Source organism: Gymnoscopelus microlampas (assembly GCF_963454915.1).
Source record: "Gymnoscopelus microlampas genome assembly, chromosome: 15".
NCBI classification, from domain to species: Eukaryota; Metazoa; Chordata; class Actinopteri; order Myctophiformes; family Myctophidae; genus Gymnoscopelus; species Gymnoscopelus microlampas.
The window spans coordinates 24,310,420-24,331,335 of record NC_139952.1 but is presented as its reverse complement, the minus strand read 5'-3'; the positions used below and the strand labels follow the sequence as shown (position 1 = coordinate 24,331,335).

The window sequence follows — 20,916 nt, the reverse complement described above, 5'->3', positions numbered from 1 at the left end:
ACACACACACACACACATACACTCCATCATTGTTATTATCATCATCATCATTTAGGTCATCAGATATTTCCCATTCTCTCTCACTCTCTCTTTCTTATTTAGTGACTCACACTGGATTTCTGCTGCACACAACACGGCATTAATCAGTTATCTTCATGACAGCATTATAAACACAGGTGACAGGTCCTGTCAACACAATGAGATATAGGAGCAGACACCTACTGCCATATTCATACATTCTCTCTCTCACACACACACACACACACACACACACACACACACACACACACACACACACACACACACACACACACACACACACACATTTAGACTATAGATGTTAGATGTTGTAGTAGTGAGCAAATATGCACAAACATATGCACCCACCCAACCCTCCCCCCCCCCCCCCCCCCCCCCGGCCCCACACACACATCCCCATTACCCACCCCCACATCAAAACAACAACGAAGAGTCAGACAGACAGACATTGTTTGCTGTATGCCCTAAAGGAAATACTGAGGTCGATTCAGGCATTGTTGCAATGTAACGCACAGAGAAGATGAAGGAATTCCAGCCAGTGCTGCGGTGGTTCTACAAACAGCACAGTGATGGAACCAGGAAGCGCTCAGGGCAACGTTCACAGCGAGCGTTTCCCTGTTGTCTGCTCAGAGAGCGTGTGCAATGTCATGCCACACTCACCTACACGGCATGAGGTGGAAAATGACATACAGTACATTGTTTTTGTCAGCCTTTCATACCTTCCAGCCACTTTCAACCTGGCGTTCTGTATATTTGGGGATGTCATTCTAGATGAAAGTAAAAAAAAAAAAATACTAAAACAATCAATAATAGCCGATTTAGCTCAAAACACGTAGCATCACTCAAGACTATGATAGTAGAAGGTAGGGTCAGTCCACGGGCCAGTCAGACACCATTGACGCGCATGGGAGTTAAAACTGGATTCGGAAGTACTGTATGGTGAAATACATTGGTGTCAATGAGAGGCGGCTGGACCAGTGTGTGAACAAACACTATTTCTGAACGATTGCGTCCTTTGTCAGTTAATCGGTTCAGGATTATAAAAGAAGACATATCATAGCTTGTTTTCTAATCACTTGTTTTTTGATGTGCACACTGTATAATTTTATTGAGTCATCTAAACAGCGCCATGTATCGTTTATGGCTCGGCTGTATCGTGAGATTTGGTTGTCAGGCAGTCAATGATGGACAGTCTCGCGATACTTTGGCACGTTCAGAAACATCCTTTGTGCTCTTTAGATAACTCAATAAAAGTAGGGATGTCCGATATTATCGGCCTCCCGATATTATCGGCCGATATTAGCATAAAAATTGATATCGGGAAAATATCGGTATCGGTTTTTGAAAAAAAAAAAAAATTTTTTTTTTTTTTTTTTGCTTTATAAATAAGTTACAGGAGTTCTTACTGTATATGGTGTGTGTGATATGAAATTTGAGCTTACCCTAATCACAATAATCCCCGCATATATCGGTATCGGTTGATATCGGTATCGGTAATTAAGAGTTGGACAATATCGGTATATCGGTTATCGGTAAAAAAGCCAATATCGGACAACCCTAAATAAAAGTATACAGTGTACACACCGAAAAGCAACACAGCAGAAAACAATGTGTGATATGTCTTCTTTTATTTTCCTGGACCGAGTATTTTTATAAAGGTCTCAAAGGTTAAGAAATAGTGTTTGTTCATAAGCTGGTCCACCTGGCTCTCATTGACTCCAATGTATTCCACGGCTGCCTCCAGTTTGCCTCCCAGTGCGATGAATCTACCGTCTGGAATTGCTGGACAGCAATGACGTAGTTGACCGTACCTTCTTTTTAATTACTTTGGCATCACTACGTGTTATGAGCTTTAAGTTCGGCTGTTTTTTGCAAAGTATAAAATAGGGCTCAAGTGGTTTCAAGTGCATTCCTTCCCCCTTGCACTTTCATTACTTCATACATACTTAATGAAGAAATATCTATTAGCATTAGATTAGTGCCAGAACCATGTCATCCACACTCCACACAGTGACGCCTGTGACTAATCGGGGTCTGTCCCACACTGATGATGTCATGACCTCTACTGTCGATCAGTGGCAGGGCGACCCCACTCCCGTAGCCTGTAAATTAAAACGAGCTGGAGAGATTCTTTAAGGGTGCAGAGAGAGAGAGAGAGAGAGAGAGAGAGAGAGAGAGAGAGAGAGAGAGAGAGAGAGAGAGAGAGAGAGAGAGAGAGAGGAAGGAGGAGGGATAAACGGAGGAAGGAGAAGAGACTTGAAAACATCATATTATGATGTATGTGTATGGAGTGACAGAGTGACGTAAAAGGATGGGGGATGTGAAGCAAATAGCAGAGGGTTCAGTGATAGACACGGCAGGTGGTTCCACCAAGCTATACTAGATATAAAGATATTATGACATTATCACATCACCAGTCACCAGCGACATCATGATGATCACTCTGATGATGGTGAACACCCAACACTGCTGCTGCTGCAGAGATGAAACAACAGAACAGACAGATTTACTGACAGAAAGAGAGAGTCAGGGCAGGCAGGGGGAGGGAGAGAGGATTTATGACCTCTCGTTTTTCCAAGACGAGAATCGATCTGTAATTTAAAGAGGAGAGTGTGTGTGTACGAGCAACAGCGAGCTCACATGTGTGGTGTGGTCTGTCTGTCTGTTGGTGTGTATGACAGACAGACAGACAGACAGACAGACAGACAGACAGACAGACCATTGAAAACGTAAATGGGCGCTCATGAAAACGCTCTCAGATGCCGTCCATTAAGCAGCTCCATCTCAACCACACCCATTGCTTCTAGAGGGCTCAGGGCATGCAATCACATCCATTACACAGCTACTGTAGGAGAATCAGACCGCTATGAGGTTGTGTTTATTGTGTGTGTGTGTGTGTGTGTGTGTGTGTGTGTGTGTGTGTGTGTGTGTGTGTGTGTGTGTGTGTGTGTGTGTGTGTGTGTGTGTGTGTGTGTGTGTGTGTGTGTGTGTGTGTGTGTGTGTGTGTGTGTGTTGTTTATTTGTGTGCATGTGCATGTCACCAAGCCAAGGTATCATTTTTCAGGAAATAGTTATTACAGGCTGCCAGGCTGTGCCAGCAGCCTGGCAGGTATCTTGAATAAGGAGGTGGTGAGTCCAATTTGAGCATGTACTGTATATGTTCTGTGGGCATGCAATGCATGTATGTATGTATGTATGTATGTATGTATGTATGCACATACATGCCTAAAGCCGCTGAATAAAGGAATGTGGTTGTCAGGAATTCTACTGTACCTGTTTGCTTACTAGTCTCTCTCTCTCTGTGTGTGTGTGTGTGTGTGTGTGTGTGTGTGTGTGTGTGTGTGTGTGTGTGTGTGTGTGTGTGTGTGTGTGTGCGTGCGTGCGTGCGTGCGTGCGTGCGTGCGTGCGTGCGTGCGTGCGTGCGTGCGTGCGTGCGTGCGTGTGTGCGTGCGTGCGTGCGTGTGTGCGTGTGTGCGCGCGCACATTCATGTGCAAGCATACCTACATGTAGGTGTTCTAGGGCTAGCAAAAGCTTCAGGCCTCATGTACGAGAGCCTGAACCAGATTCTTTCAAAATGTCCTGTCAAGTATGTGATTTCAATTCATGAAATGTGTCACAGTAATTTTTCTTCCAGCCTGGCTACAAATTTCACACTTGGATCTTAATCCTAAATGCAGTGAAATCTCTTCAAATGTTCAAAACTCTGCCAACAACTGCCCAGCACTGACCTCTTGTGGCAAGTCAGTAGTGCCACGACAGAGCAAACATGACCAGCTCGTCTATCGCCACTTATTTTAGGGAAACAATGAATCATGGTACTGTAGGTGCAATGATGTCAACTTTGGTAGATCACCACAGATGAATGGGGTAGAAATGGAAATGTGTGGTTGTGCAGTATATCGTCATCTTCTTAAAATAATGGCCTAAAAATAATGCCTAAATCTGCTCTTCATGATACTGGCCACCTCTGGTAAAATCGCTGTGATATATATGATATACAAATGATATATCCTTATTGAAAAGATCATGCTGTTCCCACCCAAGTAGTATAATGGATATGTCAAGAGTGTGAGTATGCCATTTTATGTTGCCTAAGTCAAAGACAATGTGACCTGTGCCAATTTCTTTTTTCCTAAGTCACATTGTCTTGAGTCAGTTACTCCAAAAATAATTTGCCAGGTTTACAATTGCCTAAGTCAAAACATAAATTGGCATTTAATCCTCTTATGTTACATAATTGACAGACAGCGTTATTTGTATGTCAATAGTCATATATTGTTCTAAACGTTTTTGTTGAAATTATTAAGAAATATCATATAGTCTGTTTTGGTTCAGTTTTTTCTGTTTCCCGAAGAACTTGAAAAAATTACATACAGTAGGCCATTATTTTTTAGAAGATTGCGGTTTAGCATCTCTACAACCAGAGGACAGTGAAGAAAGCCGGAAAGATCGCGAGAGACCCAAATCATAATCTCAGCACCTGCTTTCAGGTCCTGCCCTCGGGTAGGAGATGGTGCCTCTCTATTTAGGAAGGCAAAGGGCAGTGCCAGTTATATCCCCCCAGCCATTAGGCTCCTAAATAAACACAAATGCACACACACCTGGATGAGCTGGACCCTGTGCTAATCGCTCCATGGACTTACATACATGCACACACACATAAACATATACAAACACATGCTGGGTGCTCCACAAGTGTGGAGAGGACATTGCTTTCTTTTAAAGTCTCTTTTAATTTTTTTAATGTTTTATCTTTTATAGAATTGTAATACTTTGCTAGGTGTTTTAATTGTGGTGTTTATTTATGTATTGTCTTGTTGAATGTATGCATTGACCTGAGCAAAACAATTTTCCCTTGTGGATAATAAAGGCATCTAATCTAATCTAATCTAATCTACATCCATGTCTGTCCAGAATTATATAATGTATGTAGTGAAGATTTGATGATGGACTGTATTTTTGGTGAAATGTAAGTTATCACTATATTGACATGTACTGTATGAAACGCATTTTCAGTCACTGTGACCTTAAATTTTGACAACCAAATTCTAATCGCTTCATCCTTAAATCCAATGGATGCTTGTGCCAATGAAATGAAATTCCCTCCAGGTGTTCCGGAGATATCGGGTTCATGAGATTAGGACGGACGTGAAGTCACAGTGACCTTGGCCTTTGGCCACCAAATTCGCAAAAAGTACATCCATGAGGCCATAAGTGGATGTTCGTGCCAAACTTGGCGGAATTCCCTCAAGGCATTCCTGAGATATCACGTTCGTTCAGGAGAATGGGACGGACAGTCAGACAGACATACAGCATGTACAGACGGATGGAAGACATGCACGTTCACGGCTGTTGCTGGCGAATCGGCCTAAAAACTGCCCAGAGTTCTTAGTCTGTAAGTAACTCAGCTTATCCTCCACAGCTGTACCAGATAAACAGTACTCAACAGGTGTATCTATTACTTTTGGTTACATAATAGCAGCCCCCCCCCCCACCAACACAGACACACACACACTCTCTCTCTCTTTCTCTCTGTCTCTCTCTTTCTCTCTCTCTCTCTTTAGAGTAAAATCACCAGTGTGTTCTGTGTTGTATCACTGTAGTGTACAGTCACCCACTCCCTCAGTCCCACACTGATGTCTCCCAGCTGCCCTTGCCTCCACATCAAACACACTTCCATCTCATAAAACAAACCATTAGCTTTCATTCCATAAACAGTACCGCTGGAAAAGAAACACCCGTGTTTGGAACACTGATGACAGTGGTTTTAATTAGCCCTGCCCATTTATAGTACGCTTGTGCTTTGAGTGTGTGTGTATGTATGTATGTGTGTGTACAGTATCTATGTTTGCGCAAGAGTGTGTAATATGATTGTACTGTATGTGAATGTGTGTATCTATTCAAATCTATAAACCCTATGTACAGTACTTCGTTGACCGTGGTTTTTCAGGGGTCTGTATTTGGCCCCCTCCTTTTTTCCCTCTACACCAAATCGCTTTGCCAAAGATCGGAGATCTACAAGCTCATAATGTGTTGTCTTCAACATGCTGTGAGCTTGTAGATCTGCTATTCTCACCAAATGTTTGCCTATTATGAAATGCCAGAATAGGGATGCTAGTTCATTGGTTAGGTTAACCAAGCTAACTTTGGAGCTACAATCCCCCAGCTTTTCTAGACTCTTCAGGCATGAACACAGAACTAGCTGGGGTCATGACCTCATGCTATCATCTTCCATTCTGTGTTCTATCCCCCCATCATCCCCTCGGCGTGCAATGTCACCGCGGGAAAAAGTGACAATGGCGAGATGAAACGAAAGAGTAGGGTTTCGCTTTGTGACATCACGACGGAACCATCGTTATTACCTCACTCTCTCGCGTCGCCCGCAGTAACCGACCGGCGCACGCACCTCACAATGGCCCGTTGCCCGGGTGACGTTTACCCCACAGTGCAGCTCAGGTCTGGAGTGATGAATGGAGCGTTTCCAGGTATTTGCTTACACAGGTGAAATTACCTGCGCCCATCTAAAGGCGCTCGCGGGGAGACAATGTGTGTGGCAAGCATTAAACATTCACATCCCCTCCCTTCTCCTCCGACACACGCCTCTCTCTCCGCTCACGTCCCTTCATCCTGTCAGACTGGATGGGAGCTGTGGCCTGTAATAGAGCGACAGCGCTGTGTAAATATAGAGCCAATTACTAAGGAGTGAACGTGCTGTTTACTCTTCCCGTTACTCTGCGAGGTCTGTAATCTGCGCGCAGGGTGGTGAACCCACACGAGCGTTTCTGACACAGAATGAGGTTCTGTGTCTGTGTGCCTGACATGGTGAAATGCACGCTACAAGCGCACGCAGCAATGAATGCGCACAAAGGCAGGCACACATACACGGAATCCCAGGGATTGTGTTGAATGACCTCACCGCTGAAACAGCCAGTAGAACTGAAGATGGGCTGTAACTGGACAAAGCAGGTAGTGGCACTGTGGCAGAGGCTCTGTGTGTGTGTGTGTGTGTGTGTGTGTGTGTGTGTGTGTGTGTGTGTGTGTGTGTGTGTGTGTGTGTGTAGGTGATGTAATGAGTGCCAGTGCTGGGTCGGCGCCGTCCTAAGCCCTAGCAGTGTTGCACCACACAAACACAGAGATACCCTCTGACATGGGGAAACTCTGAGCCATGCACACACACACACACACACACACACACACACACACACACACACACACACACACACACACACACACACACACACACACACACACACACACACACACACACACACACACACACGCTGCACAATAGCCATCTACACACACAACGTGTGTAGGCTTAAACCATACACTGATTACATAATAAGCAATTAAGATAAACACACCCACAATGGTACTGAATAGAGGCAATTAAGTGAACTGCAAACCAAATGAAAAACAGTAATATGCCGTAATGACTAGGCAAAGAGATGGGAGAGACCAAGAAAGAGGCAAAAATAGTGGTGTGTGTGTGTGTGTGTGTTTCTCCTTCCATGAGTAGGTAGTTCATAGTTTGCTTGTGTGTTTGCACCCACACGTGTGTGTGTGTGTGTGTGTGTGTGTGTGTGTGTGTGTGTGTGTGTGTGTGTGTGTGTGTGTGTAGAGTCGTTGCTCTAATTAAAAAAGCATTGAGAGAGCGTTCCCTAAGAGTCCTCTCAAAGCTGAATGAGGCTTTGTGATTCACTGTAATCTCCTCTCTCTATCGCATAACTCTAGCCCCATTCTGGCAACCAGACACACACACACACACACACACACACACACACACACACACACACACACACACACACACACACACACACACACACACACACACACACACACACACACACACACACACACACACACACACACACACACACACACACACACACACACACACACACACACACACACACACACACACACACACACAGGTCTGATACTCTGCTCCCAGGAATCCAGCACATCAAAGAACCGTTTTTTTTTTCATAGAAGAGGAATCTCTATAACTTATAGAGGGCACTTCGCTGCTGGACGGCCCTAGCTTTGGCTCTCGGAGCTATGGAGCTTAGCCAGTCTCCAGGAATGACAGCGCCAATGTAAATCTACCGCAAGAAAAGTTATTACAATGCACGAAAACTAAAGCACCATGTACATAATAAACCCTTAGCTGAATGCCGCAGTGCAGTCACCAAGCAGTAACAGTCAGACCCAAGCAAATGGGAGGCGTATAAAATCTTCAATGTTAATTTTACTCTGAGAGCAAACAAATGAGACCAAATGGATCTGTAACTCTGAGTGTACAAATGGAACCAAATGGACCCGTAAGGGTCCATTTGGTTCCATTTGTACACTCTCTGAGTTATATTGACACTCATGATTTTTCAGTGTGTGTGTGTGTGTGTGTGTGTGTGTGTGTGTGTGTGTGTGTGTGTGTGTGTGTGTGTGTGTGTGTGGGAAGCGAAAATAACAGGCAGTTATTGCCTGTCTTGGCCTTGTCAGGTCGGGACAGCGAAGTCATCCGACGGGTTTTTAGAAGAATGAACAAAGACTGAGGGAAATAAAGGTTTTGATGTATTGTACCTCTCCTGGTGGGAATTGGCCTTTCTTGCTCTCTCTCATTATCTATCTCTCTCCCTGACAAAGAGCACAGCGGAAACCAGGGGGGAGTTCAGACAAGACGGCCTATTCACACACACACACACACAGGTGTGGAAAAACTAAACTAAACGGAACACAACAACTGACCTTGGTGAATAAAAAGGACAAATATTCCCCTCAGATCAACTCACGGCTCATTTTCTAGAAACAATTGGGACGGCCGTGAAGAACAGACCACATGTTCTTGTGGAAAGGAGGTTAAAGTTCACGTGAAAGTTCATTGGGTCATATGTCTATAATTGACAGTTGGTTGTCTTCCGTGTATTTTATTTTTAATCTTTGTGTCCGTCCATGTTAAAGACGACAATCAGTGGGAAAAGAGAATTTAAAAAAAGAAAAGAACTGTGTTTCCCATACATTCCTACATCATCTGATTTGACCACATTCCATGTCTGGGGAATATTAGCTTTATTTCAAGTTAATCTGTGTGGTTTTAAACAGAGTCACTGTCTATTATTTGCAGTCCTCCGTAGACCTTGTGGAAGGCCACAATTCAAGACATAAAAAGGGATTATGAAAGAGCTCTTCCACGGGGAACAACTACAAACCACAGCCACAACTACGCACTAATTTATACATGGAAATCGAACAAAAGAGCATGAACTTGAGCTTCCAAGATTTGCTGGACAGAAGACAGACAAAGACATGCATTTGCATGTCCTGTGTGTGTGCACACACACACACACATACACACAGAAAAATACACAGACATAGACACAGACACACACGCATGCAAGTGCACACACACACATGCACGTGCGCACACACACGCGCGCACACGCACACATGCACGCACACATAGACAGACAAAAGGGAAAGGGAGAAAGGAGGGCAGCTTTAGAGGTGGAAGAAAAACAGGAAGTGGGGATTGTGGGTAAATCTCTGTGCCACCAACCAAGCAAATGCATCAGTAAACTCAAGAGGCGGATTAGACCATTCAGACACAAAGATGTCCACACGATGACAAAATTCATCTGGCCTTTCTATGAAAATCCAACTGTAAATAACACACAAATACCTGCAATATCATGCCATCATAAACAAAACAAAAATGATCATCTATCCTGCCAAACATGCAAAAATAAGGCGACTAACCGCATTGCTCAAGCGAGTTACTGTATCTGTTTACCCTAACTTGACCTTAATAGAGGAAACTCATCCTGCATTCATGAGGAATTGGTGAACACTACTCCTATAACCATGGAGAGAAAGCCCAAACTGTCTGATATTTGGATGATCCCATGATGTTGATCAAGTGACAATGAGACCTCACTATATCTAGTAGAGAGAAGAGGAGAAGTCAGATAGATAGATAGATAGATAGATAGATAGATAGATAGATAGATAGATAGATAGATAGATAGATAGATAGATAGATAGATAGATAGAGAGAGAACGATAGGGAGAAAGGGAAATAAATCACTAATACTCATGATTGCATCATGAAAATCTTAACACAATCTTAAATTACATTCTAGAGCGGATGGTTTATGTCGATCTTAAGTGTAAGGCCATGTCCCAAACTCACCTTTCCCGGGGTCGTGGTTGTGATATCCCAGTTTAACATCCGTCACTCCTATCCCAGAGCCGTTCAGCCCGTTGCCGACATTCTTCTTCTTCCGGCTGCCCTTTAACCAGCTGAAGGCCTGCCCCAGGGAGCCAGCCTGCTTCCTCGGCCCACGCTGGGCCTTCCCCTCCCGGGCCAAGATCTCAGAGATGTCCCTGGGTACCAGGTCACCCGCGGAGCTCCTCCGGGACATCCTGGGAGACCCTGGGAGTTGAGGGGTGGTGGTGGTGGTGGTGGTGGTTGGGGGTGGCTTGTTCCCCTGGCTTGTTGCTTTTGGTGGGTCACGGGGGGTCTGTATACCCCCCCACCCTTACTCCTCTCGGGTATTGGGAAGTGGGATCCCCTCTGTCCCCTTCTCTCGCTTGATTCAAACTGTTTCCCTGTCCGTCACCACCTGGGACAACATTAAGATCAGCAGGGTCAGGGAACGAGGGACGGAGGGGGGCTGGGAACAAAGAAAAAATAGGAATGGGGTTATTAAAAGTATGTCATTAATGTATAAGTTAATATACAGTGTCTGAATAAAACAACACTTCAAGGGAAGATAGGCATTGCAATTATAATGGGGAGGATTCGGTCATTGCTACAACTGAGGCAGACGAGATGAGAGGAGGGGGAAAAAAGGAAAAAGGGTGAAGAATGAAGCCAGGACCGGCGATGGCTGACTGAGCTTCAGTCTGCTGTTACAACACTGTATCAAACAACGTTCCCACATTCCCACACTGTCCTACTAAAAGTTCTCTCCCTCGCACACCCCCACCTTCCTGCTTTCTATTCTTTCATTTGTGCGTGTGTGTGTGTGTGTGTGTGTGTGTGTGTGTGTGTAGCTAGGAAGTCCTAGATAGGACAGTACAGCCAGTACAGAGTACAGTGTCTGTGTCTGTGTGTGTGTGTGTGTGTGTGTGTGTGTGTGTGTGTGTGTGTGTGTGTGTTACACATGTGGTTCACATCAGCAGAAACATGTGTAACAGTGAGTGAGTGAGTGAGTGAGTGAGTGAGTGAGTGAGTGTGCGTCGGTGTGTGTGTGTGTGTGTGTGTGTGTGTGTGTGTGTGTGTGTGTGTGTGTGTGTGTGTGTGTGTGTGTGTGTGTGTGTGTGTGTGTGTCGGTGTGTGCGTCGGTGTGTGCGTCGGTGTGTGTGTGTGTGTGTGTGTGTGTGTGTGTGTGTGTGTGTGTGTGTGTGTGTGTGTGTGTGTGAACGAATAAGAACTGTTAAAGACATGTACTCTAGATATAAATATAGATACACTGGGAAAACAGGCCAGTCATTGCTGCTAGTGCTTCTCTTCACTTTAAGAAGATGAAATCCATTTCCAGATTGTGGAAAAGGGAGACACACACAAGCATGCACACTCAGACCCATACTACATGCACACAAGCATGCACTCTCACAGACACACACACTACATGCACAAAAAACACACAACGACACAGACAGAAACACAAGGCTCTACCCGTTTACTATCCCTACAACAACAAAACCTTTCTATTTCAAAAACACAATGTACAACTTACTTGGGTGGACTCGCCTTGTCCGCTCCTCAGGTCCTCACGCCTTTTCTCTCTTTCTCTTACTCCCTCTGCGCTGAGTGTGTGTGTGTGTGTGTGTGTTTAGCAGTGTGAATGAAGCTCCATGCGCTCTAGGCAGACAGTCCCCTCCCTTCGTGGGTCAGGCTCTCCTCCCACCTCTCACAGTATACTGTCAGTGGTTGGCGAGCTGCTCCACTAGCTTGCCCTCATGCAGCAAACACCTGAGCTCCTGCATTAGCCTCAGTGCCAATTCTAATTGTTAAAGCGCACTCATCATTGCCAGCTCCTTAACCATTAAGCTCAGCAGACACGCATCCTTTCTGTCTGTCTGTCCGTCCAGCCTTTGTCTACTTTGCCCTAGTCTTCTTTTGGGGGATCAGGTGCATCCCTATGTCCCTGTGGATGGGAACTCCAGGGTCTGGAAGCATCACAGCTGCTTGGAGAAACAAACACACACACACACAACTCAGACCGGAAATAGCAAAACCACAACAATAACACATTACGGCATTATCCAGACAAGATAGGAATTTTTCCGCTTTAATGGTAGAAGACAAAGTACAGCCTGGCTTGGAGATGTGAACAGATAAGCACTAGGGCTGACGGCTGAGCTGTCTCGTCTGCTTCTAAAGGGAGTGTCTCTTACCCTGTCACTGTGCAGCAGAACGGAAACTCGATACCCTCGAGTTAAGTGTGACAGACAGACAAGTATGAATATGCGCGCGCGCGCGCACGCACGCACGCACGCACACACACACACACACACACACACACACACACACACACACACACACACACACACACACACACACACACACACACGTAAAGTGAGCAACAAGGGCCCCATTACCTTTAGGGCTTGACCAGTAATACCACAACCCCCTTCAACAGAAAAGGCCATCCACTGGTGCTTGAAGTGTGGAACTCATTGCTGCGTCTTACATTTCACTGTGGTGGGAATTATCTGGGGACCTTACATCATCATCGCGTGGGGAAGACTCTTGTTGGAAGGGGGGTGTGGCAAGATGTGTGTGTGTGTGTGTGTGTGTGTGTGTGTGTGTGTGTGTGTGTGTGTGTGTGTGTGTGTGTGTGTGTGTGTGTGTGTGTGTGTGTGTGTGTGTGTGTGTGTGTGTGTGTGTGTGTGCGCGCGCGCACGCATGTCCAGGGACTGGCTCATCTGGTTTGAATGCAGAATGGACTCTCCAGAGTGAGGGCTGGATGGAGGGAGGTTGGAAGCGAAAGGAGGAGTACAGGAGGAGGGGAAGACGTCCTCAGGGAGTGAATGGGGACACACCTGTGAACACAGCTTACAATACCCCACACAGTGAAAAATCTCTCTCTCTCACTCCACTCCTATATATATACTGTATATGCAGTGGTGGAAAAAGTACTACTTTTTTCACTTAAGTAAAAGTAGCAATACTGCAATGTATTGCTACAAGTAAAAGTCCGGTAATCAAAAAGTCCAAAAATAATAGCTTCAAAATATATATAAAAAACAATTATTTTGGAAGTAGCAGCTCTACAAGATCTACAAGCTCACAACCCGTTGCGACGTGTTGTAAGCTTGTGGATCAGCTATTTTCAAATACCCAAAGTTTAAATAAGGCTGAAGAGGTTAATGTGTGTTTTGTAATAATAATTCAAATCTACAAAGTAACTAGTAACTAAAGTTTTCAAATAATTGTAGTGGAGTAAAAGTACGACATTTGAGATGTAGTGGAGTATAAGTAAAAGTTCTGTAAAAAAATACCTCAAAATTGTACTTAAATACAGTACTTGAGTACATATACTTACTGTAGTTACTTTCCACCGTGTATATGCAAATATATTTAGTGATCAATATATACAGTATTATAGTACTTCCAGGGTATGAAATGTAACGTAAAATACGCAGTTTTTTGTATAGTGTAGCATGTCTACAGCATGGAATATTTTAACCAAGAGCCATTACTCGACTGACGTTTTACACAAATAATCTAAGCTTGCTCCTAGAGGGGCTATAACAGATTACGCAATATTTTATTTCAACAAGCATTTTTTCTCCACGCCCATATCGATATCAAGACCAAAAATCAGCAGTGCAAACAAAGCGCTGTCCTAGCAATACATTACACCAGCAGTTCGCAAAGTTGGGTCTGGGACCCACAGAGGCTCGTGGAGGACATTGGATGGGACAAAAAATTAGGAACAGTTAAAACACACTAATATATGACTCATGGCCTCATCAGACGCTTCACTTTTATCATCCACTCAAACCTTTTCCAAGGTGGGTCCAGGCTCTGATGTGTACTTATCTGGGAGTCCTTGAAATGAACATTTTTAATAAACCCTGGAATTACATAACTGTTAAGGGGGTCTGTCTCCATTTAGCTGCTCTGTCAAGGCCAGCTAATTACTGTACCTCTGTTGGGATTCATGGGTTATTTCTTGCACAGGACCTCTGGTTATTGCTGCCCAGTGTAAAAATGGAGAGGCAGGCTAAATAAAGATTCCGGATTTTACTGTGTGCCATTCATTCCTTAGCTGCACCTACGTATATAGCTTAAAAGGGCAGACTTTACAAAAACATACACAGAAATATGCTGGTATTTGGATCCAAGGGGTCTTAGAACATATGGATGGGATATGCTGTGATGAATGAGTGGCCTCTGAAAGTGCATTCCTCCATACATTATATATGTCAGGGAGTCTGTAGCCATTTTACGGTCCTGACATTATGAAGGAATTTGAGGAGATATGCAGGGACTTAAAGTGTATGCATTAAAGCTGCAATCCATAACTTCCATGTCCTAACCCGATTCGAACCTGGATCTCCCACTTGAGCGACCAACGTTCTATACCGCTCTGGCAATAATTTAGCCCTGCTTGGTCAGGGGAGATATTACACTATGAGCTTCAGGCTTTACTAGCCGTCAGTGCAAAGAGGAGATTGTGTGTACAATCTTGTACCTGTATTTAGGCCTGGTGCTGGTGGATAACAAGGCAGGAAGAGAATAAAAAATCACACCCTGTGTGAAGGTAGCGGCGCCTTTGAATACATTATGTCATCGATATGTGTTTATAATGTGTTTCAAGCCATGTGTCATGTGAAGCTTGACCAATCACTTTGTTGACGGGTCTGACCAATCAGAGCGTCGACGACAGATAAAGTTAAATTGAGGATCTAACTTTAAATAACTTACCTAGAAGGAGACTTTAGCCAAATAAAAATATATACAAAAAAAAACATGAGGAAATAAAAAATAAACCTTGACATCATAGTGATGTCATATAGTCCCCTTGCCTGACAAATCACAACCTTGACGGGCCTGACCAATCAGAACCTTGACGGGCCTGACCAATCAGAACCTTGACGGGCCTGACCAATCAGAACCTTAACGGACTCTTGGATTCTCGATCGTCTCTATCAAACCATTCTGTCATAACGGATGACTGGGTCCCGAACTCAGACTTTCTATACATTCACCCTTCATCTGTTCTTGTATCTTTCTCTTTCTATTCGTCATATTAACTTTAAATAACTTACCTAGACGGAGACTTTAGCCAAATGAATAATAAGATGAAGTCATTGTCATCATTTATATAGAAATCGAATTCTATATTCATGACATCATAGTGATGTCATGAATAGTGACCAATCACAACTTTGGCGCACCTGACCAATCAGAACGTTGACGCACCTGACCAATCAGAACGTTGACGCACCTGACCAATCAGAACGTTGGCGCACCTGACCAATCAGAACGTTGACGCAAAAGCCAGGCATAGAGGGCTAATATCCGCTCTATACCTAAAGGTATAGAGCGGCTAGCGCCGCTAAAAATATCCACAAACTGGTTTAAAGCTCCCAAAAGAAATTTCAAGCTTTCACCCATGTCGGTCTTCATGAGGAAAAATGAAGACCGACATGGTCGAAACGTTGCACTTGTAATACATTTAAAATGATCTTTGATTCCTGCCTTGTTCTTCAGGACCTGGCCGAAATACCTGGCCTTTATATTCTCTTGAACTACTTGTCAAACAGTAGGTGTCCGGACCTACGTTTCTCAATGGAGGAGCAGGGAGACCACCTTCAACCACAGATGTGTTGTATCAACGTGCTCTACCATACAGATTGAACCCATTAAGACCTACTGTAGGGCCAAATCTACAAATGCCCTCTAAAATCAGTAGTTCTCACACTTTCAAGATCGTTCAAATCTTGAAATCTTGAGCTTGTATATCGCAAAAACATTTTATTCATTAAATTAAGTTCCGGATTGCAGCTTTAAGTAGACTTTACAGTACATTGTGAGCTTTGCTGTACATTACAGAGAATTATGAGGATCTAATCTGAAAGAGGAGACAGCGGGGTGTCTTTGCGGTTGGGAGGGAGTTGAGGATGACTAATATAAACTGTAAATATTGTGTCAGAAGTCTGCGGGCGTGCTGCGGTCCCTCGAACGCCCTTCATATAAAAGCATCAAAAGTTAATGTTTCAATCAACTTGCTTGGATCACTTGGCCTGCAGTACTTTTTGGGTGTACTTAATGATGTCTTTGGGTGTGATGAAGTTAGTTGTCATTCTTTGTGTGTGTGTTGTGTGTATGTGTGAGAGAGAGAGAGAGAGAGAGAGAGAGAGGGAGAGAGAGAGGGAGGGAGGGAGGGAGGGAGAGAGGGTGTCCTGGGGAGTAGGGAGAGGTTAGAATGAGTCATAGTTTAGTTCACTCATGCTGCACAGATTTAAATGTTTAAACGTTTCCATGACGATTTGACACAAAACAGTTCGGGCCCTGCAGTGTGCGTGAGTGTGTGCATGCACATGCACATGCATTTGTGTGTGTGTGTGTGTGTGTGTGTGTGTGTGTGTGTGTGTGTGTGTGTGTGTGTGTGTGTGTGTGTGTGTGTGTGTGTGTAGGTGTGTGTGTGTAGGTGTGTGTGTGTAGGTGTGTGTGTGTAGGTGTGTGTGTGTGTGTGTGTGTGTGTGTGTGTGTGTGTGTGTGTGTGTGTGTGTGTGTGTGTGTGTGTGTGTGTGTGTGTGTGTGTGTGTGTGTGTGTGTGTGTGTGTGTGTGTGTGTGTGTGTGTGTGCCATAAAAGGTACAAAATCATTAACCACAAGAACACTATGAGTCTACTGGGGAATGTACTCGGTGGTTCCCCCAGTTAAATTAACGCTGAGGATTTTGCAGTGTATATTGAGGTCCCAGAGATTGTATCCAATGGGCCTTGACTCCATAGCCTAATGTATATCAAACTGGGGGTCCTTCAAATGAAAATGGTTGAGAATCACTGCCCTATATACTGAACCCTCTGTAACCACTGTCACTGCGTAGTCTGCATAGCCAGACTATCAGTAATCTGCTCCTACTGAATGATACACGGTGACTAAATTCAATAATGGCCTAAAACTGGGTGGAAATAATTAGGGAAAAAATGAAAAAAAAAAAAAAATAGCTTCACAGAACCAATGCAAAGAATCTAGGGTGGTGCTTCATATTCCGAAGGTTTGAGGAATGGTTTTCAAAGCAGTGGCTGTAGGTTTGTTAGCGCTGGTTTTCTAAGCTGTTCTAGCTCATATGTTGAATTTATATTCTTTGTGGTTAGAGTGTCCACTCTGAGATTGGGAGGTCGGGGTTCAATCCCCAGCCGAGTCATACCAAAAGACTATAAAATGGTACCCAATGCCTCCCTGCTTGGCACTCAGCATCAAGGGGTGTATTGGGGTTAAGTCCCAGCAACATACTACCGTCCTGTCCAGGGGGTGTACTTGTAGCCTACATCATGGCCAGGGGATGTACTTGAATATCAAGCCGCCTCACACAGAAACAGGAGATATGGTCGTGACTTATGGGCCACATGGCTCGGCATGGCTACTTAAACAATCTTCATATGCTTCCGCCCAACAGTCTGTACATTGGAAGCTCTGAAAATGAGTAGAAAATAAAGTGGATGCCCACTATGCAGCCCTCTCACCTATGTCGCACCGCTGATCCAACTGATATGCCCATATATGGAGCTCTTTGTATGTGTCAGGCCTTGTCCCTTTTATGCCCATATATATATGGAGCTCTTTGTATGTGTCAGGCCTTGTCCCTTTTATGCCCATATATGGAGATCCCTGATGTCATCAGCCAGGACGACACATTGAGGTTAGACAACACACTCCATATTTGGGCGTAACTGCAACCCGTAAGCCAATTTTAATATTTTCTTGAACAGATTGGTTGTCTGGCTTGAGAGACTAGTTACTGCACTAATACAGCCATGTTTAAAGCACTTTTTACTGAAAGCAGAAACCACAACCTCCAGAAAACAGCATGCAACAGTACAGTGTACCTGTTGGCGATTGAAATAACAACAATACAAGGAGAATGTCATCCTGAGTGTTCACTTGGACCAGTGAGGCTCCATCTTTACGCTTTCAGAGTAAAATGAACACTCAGGATTTGCTCCCCAAGCTGCCTGCAAGTGCATTGCTATTTGCCATCCACCCACTCAGGTGTGTGGATGACCTTCTGGCAAACACCTAACATTCCATTCTACGATGTGCCGTTCCAGGCCAGGTTACCATGGAGACCCACTGCATGAAACACTTTTCAAGGTAGGCCTCACTCACTGGTAGGGCTGTCACAATCATGAGATTTTACTTGACGGTTAATTGCCATTCAAATAACTGTGATTAACGATTTAACTGTGTTTTTGGCATTGAACATTGGAACATTCAGTATGTTTGTTCCAATGTCTTTTAGGCTTTTAGGTTTCTAAACAAAAACTGCACAGGGCAGATATGACAAATAACTTAAATATACAAAGAAATGACTGAACATTAGGCTAATCAAAATAAGATATTACGGCCAAAACAACATTTAATAATCGTATACTTTAAAACTATTCTGACGATTATGCAAAATAATTGTGATCATCTCAAATAATTGCGATCGGGTAACCAGTGAGTGACCTTCCTAAATGTTTTGTTTTTGACCAGCTGATATCAGACATAAAGCCTTGTCGGAACAGTCACTGGGTCAAAACGTTAAGTGCTGCCATTCCAACGCTGTTACAACAATACTGACATTTTCAGGGGGAAGTCGAGATGCATAAGGCAGCACAATAACCACATGGTTCAAATCATAGCAATGACATGATGCATTGTCAAAGTGTGTGTGTGTGTGTGTGTGTGTGTGTGTGTGTGTGTGTGTGTGTGTGTGTGTGTGTGTGTGTGTGTGTGTGTGTGTGTGTGTGTGTGTGTGTGTGTGTGTGTGTGTGTGTGTGCGTGCGTGCGTGCGTGCGTGCGTGCGTGCGTGCGTGTGCGCGCGCACATATCAGATGTGACTGCAATGAGGTGAGGCAACAGGCAGGAAATCCAGACTGCCGGTTGGGATAAGCCGTCTGTTCAGCAAACCAGTATTATCATTCCCAACCTGCCTTTGTCCGGCTGCGGACACATTCTTTCTGCCCAAACGACAGGTTATCTCTATCTCCCACAGAGACTATGGAAAAATCTAAATGAATTCACAATGAAAAGAGGAGGAAAAAAAGGAGACATTCACCCATCGAAACGGCATGTCAGCTCATTCATCCATACACTCTCAAGTAGTATGTGTGAGAGAGAGAGCGTGTGTGTGTGTGTGTGTGTGTGTGTGTGTGTGTGTGTGTGTGTGTGTGTGTGTGTGTGTCTACAGTATGTGTGTATGTGTGAACAGACCGGACATGCGGTCCCAAGCGCAAAAGAACAACAGAAGCCAAAATGACATTCCTCACTCCACTATTTACAGCATCTATCAAGCGAGAGGAGAGGATGGCAGGGTCAGAGAGGGGGGAAAGGTAGAAAGAGAAGACGGAAGTGGCAGAGCCAGAGAAAGCAACAGTGAAAGATAGATGGAGTGAGATTGAATGTTTGTAATAACAGTTGTAGAGGTTTTAGAGGGAAGTACTGTTATGAAACAGAGAGGGCAATCCTCTGATCGACAGACACAGCTCTGTCTGACCAGACCTCGTCTACAGTAGAATCTCTTGTATACTGTATTGTCTGTTACTGCTTTATACAATAAACTACGGGTTAATACTACAATAAATATAAATGATTTAACCACTTGAACCCTAGCATCACTAATCTGGGGCAAACGTTCAGCGAAAATAGCAGATATAAACGCTTTACAAGCTTGTAGATGGGCTATTTTTGCCAAAGACATTTGGTGTAGAGGATTAAATGAGCGGGCCAACTATAAAGCCCTGGGCGACCCTGGTCAACTAAGTGTATATATACACACACACACACACACACACACACACACACACACACACACACACACACACACACACACACACACACACACACACACACACACACACACACACACACACACACACACAGAAAAATACAACAAAAAAAGTATTGGGAGAGGTGCAATCCGTCAGTGTTGCCCCGTCTCCACCCCACCCCCAAGCCTCTCTTTCCCACTCCAAAAACCTGTACCATGTTACCTTTGGACTGGATCCAGCCTCTGTCCCTACATGCCTCTGGTCTGCTCCATAATAGATACACTATTAAAGACCACAGGGATGGACACGGGCTGAGGGTGTAGAGTACATGAGGGAGGGTGACAGATGGATGAACGTTAAAGGAAGAAGAGGGAGAAAGACAGAGAAAAAGAAAGAGAGAGAGAGAACGAAAGAAAGAGAAACATAGGATTGGGAGGAGATGTGTTTTTAAGAGGAGTGTTTGTGAAGGAGGGGTCAAGGTGGGAGAGAGGAAGAGTAGCTATGGGTGCAAACTAATGGAGTTTCAGTGACTAGCAGCAGTCTGTTGTGTGTTTTATGATGCCTTCAGGGAACAAAAGGTTAGCTAAAGAGCATGAGAACAAAATGGAGGACAGTATGGACTGATTATCTTTAAGTGCAGGCTGAAATGATTCGGGAACCCTTCAACACTTACATCTTTCAGTTCTATCATACATCAATCAAATGTTTGACACCTCCAAGACAGGTATATAATTACCTTGCACTCACAGGGAGTACATCACCTTGTCTCACAAATACCATACCTTAATTCAATATATATTGGCCAAACGGTGGAACATAACTCCACCTTTTCATTTATGTCACAAACAACCTCTATATGACCTTCTCCTTGTCAG

The 20,916-nt window shown here is 44.2% G+C and overlaps 1 protein-coding gene across 1 annotated transcript in view; it reads right to left on the bottom strand.

The window, feature by feature from the left end:
• nhsl3 (NHS like 3) overlaps window positions 1-12,717 on the bottom strand; it is a 45,027-nt gene extending 32,310 nt beyond the window's left edge. The window contains exons 1-3 of the mRNA XM_084080921.1: window positions 12,647-12,717; window positions 11,782-12,229; window positions 10,230-10,713 (exon numbers count right to left, since the gene is read on the bottom strand). Of these exons, the coding sequence (XP_083937047.1) occupies window positions 10,230-10,461 (232 nt within the window). The 5' untranslated portion in view covers window positions 10,462-10,713; window positions 11,782-12,229; window positions 12,647-12,717. The remainder of the gene's footprint in view (window positions 1-10,229; window positions 10,714-11,781; window positions 12,230-12,646) is intronic.
• Window positions 12,718-20,916: the final 8,199 nt, after the last annotated feature.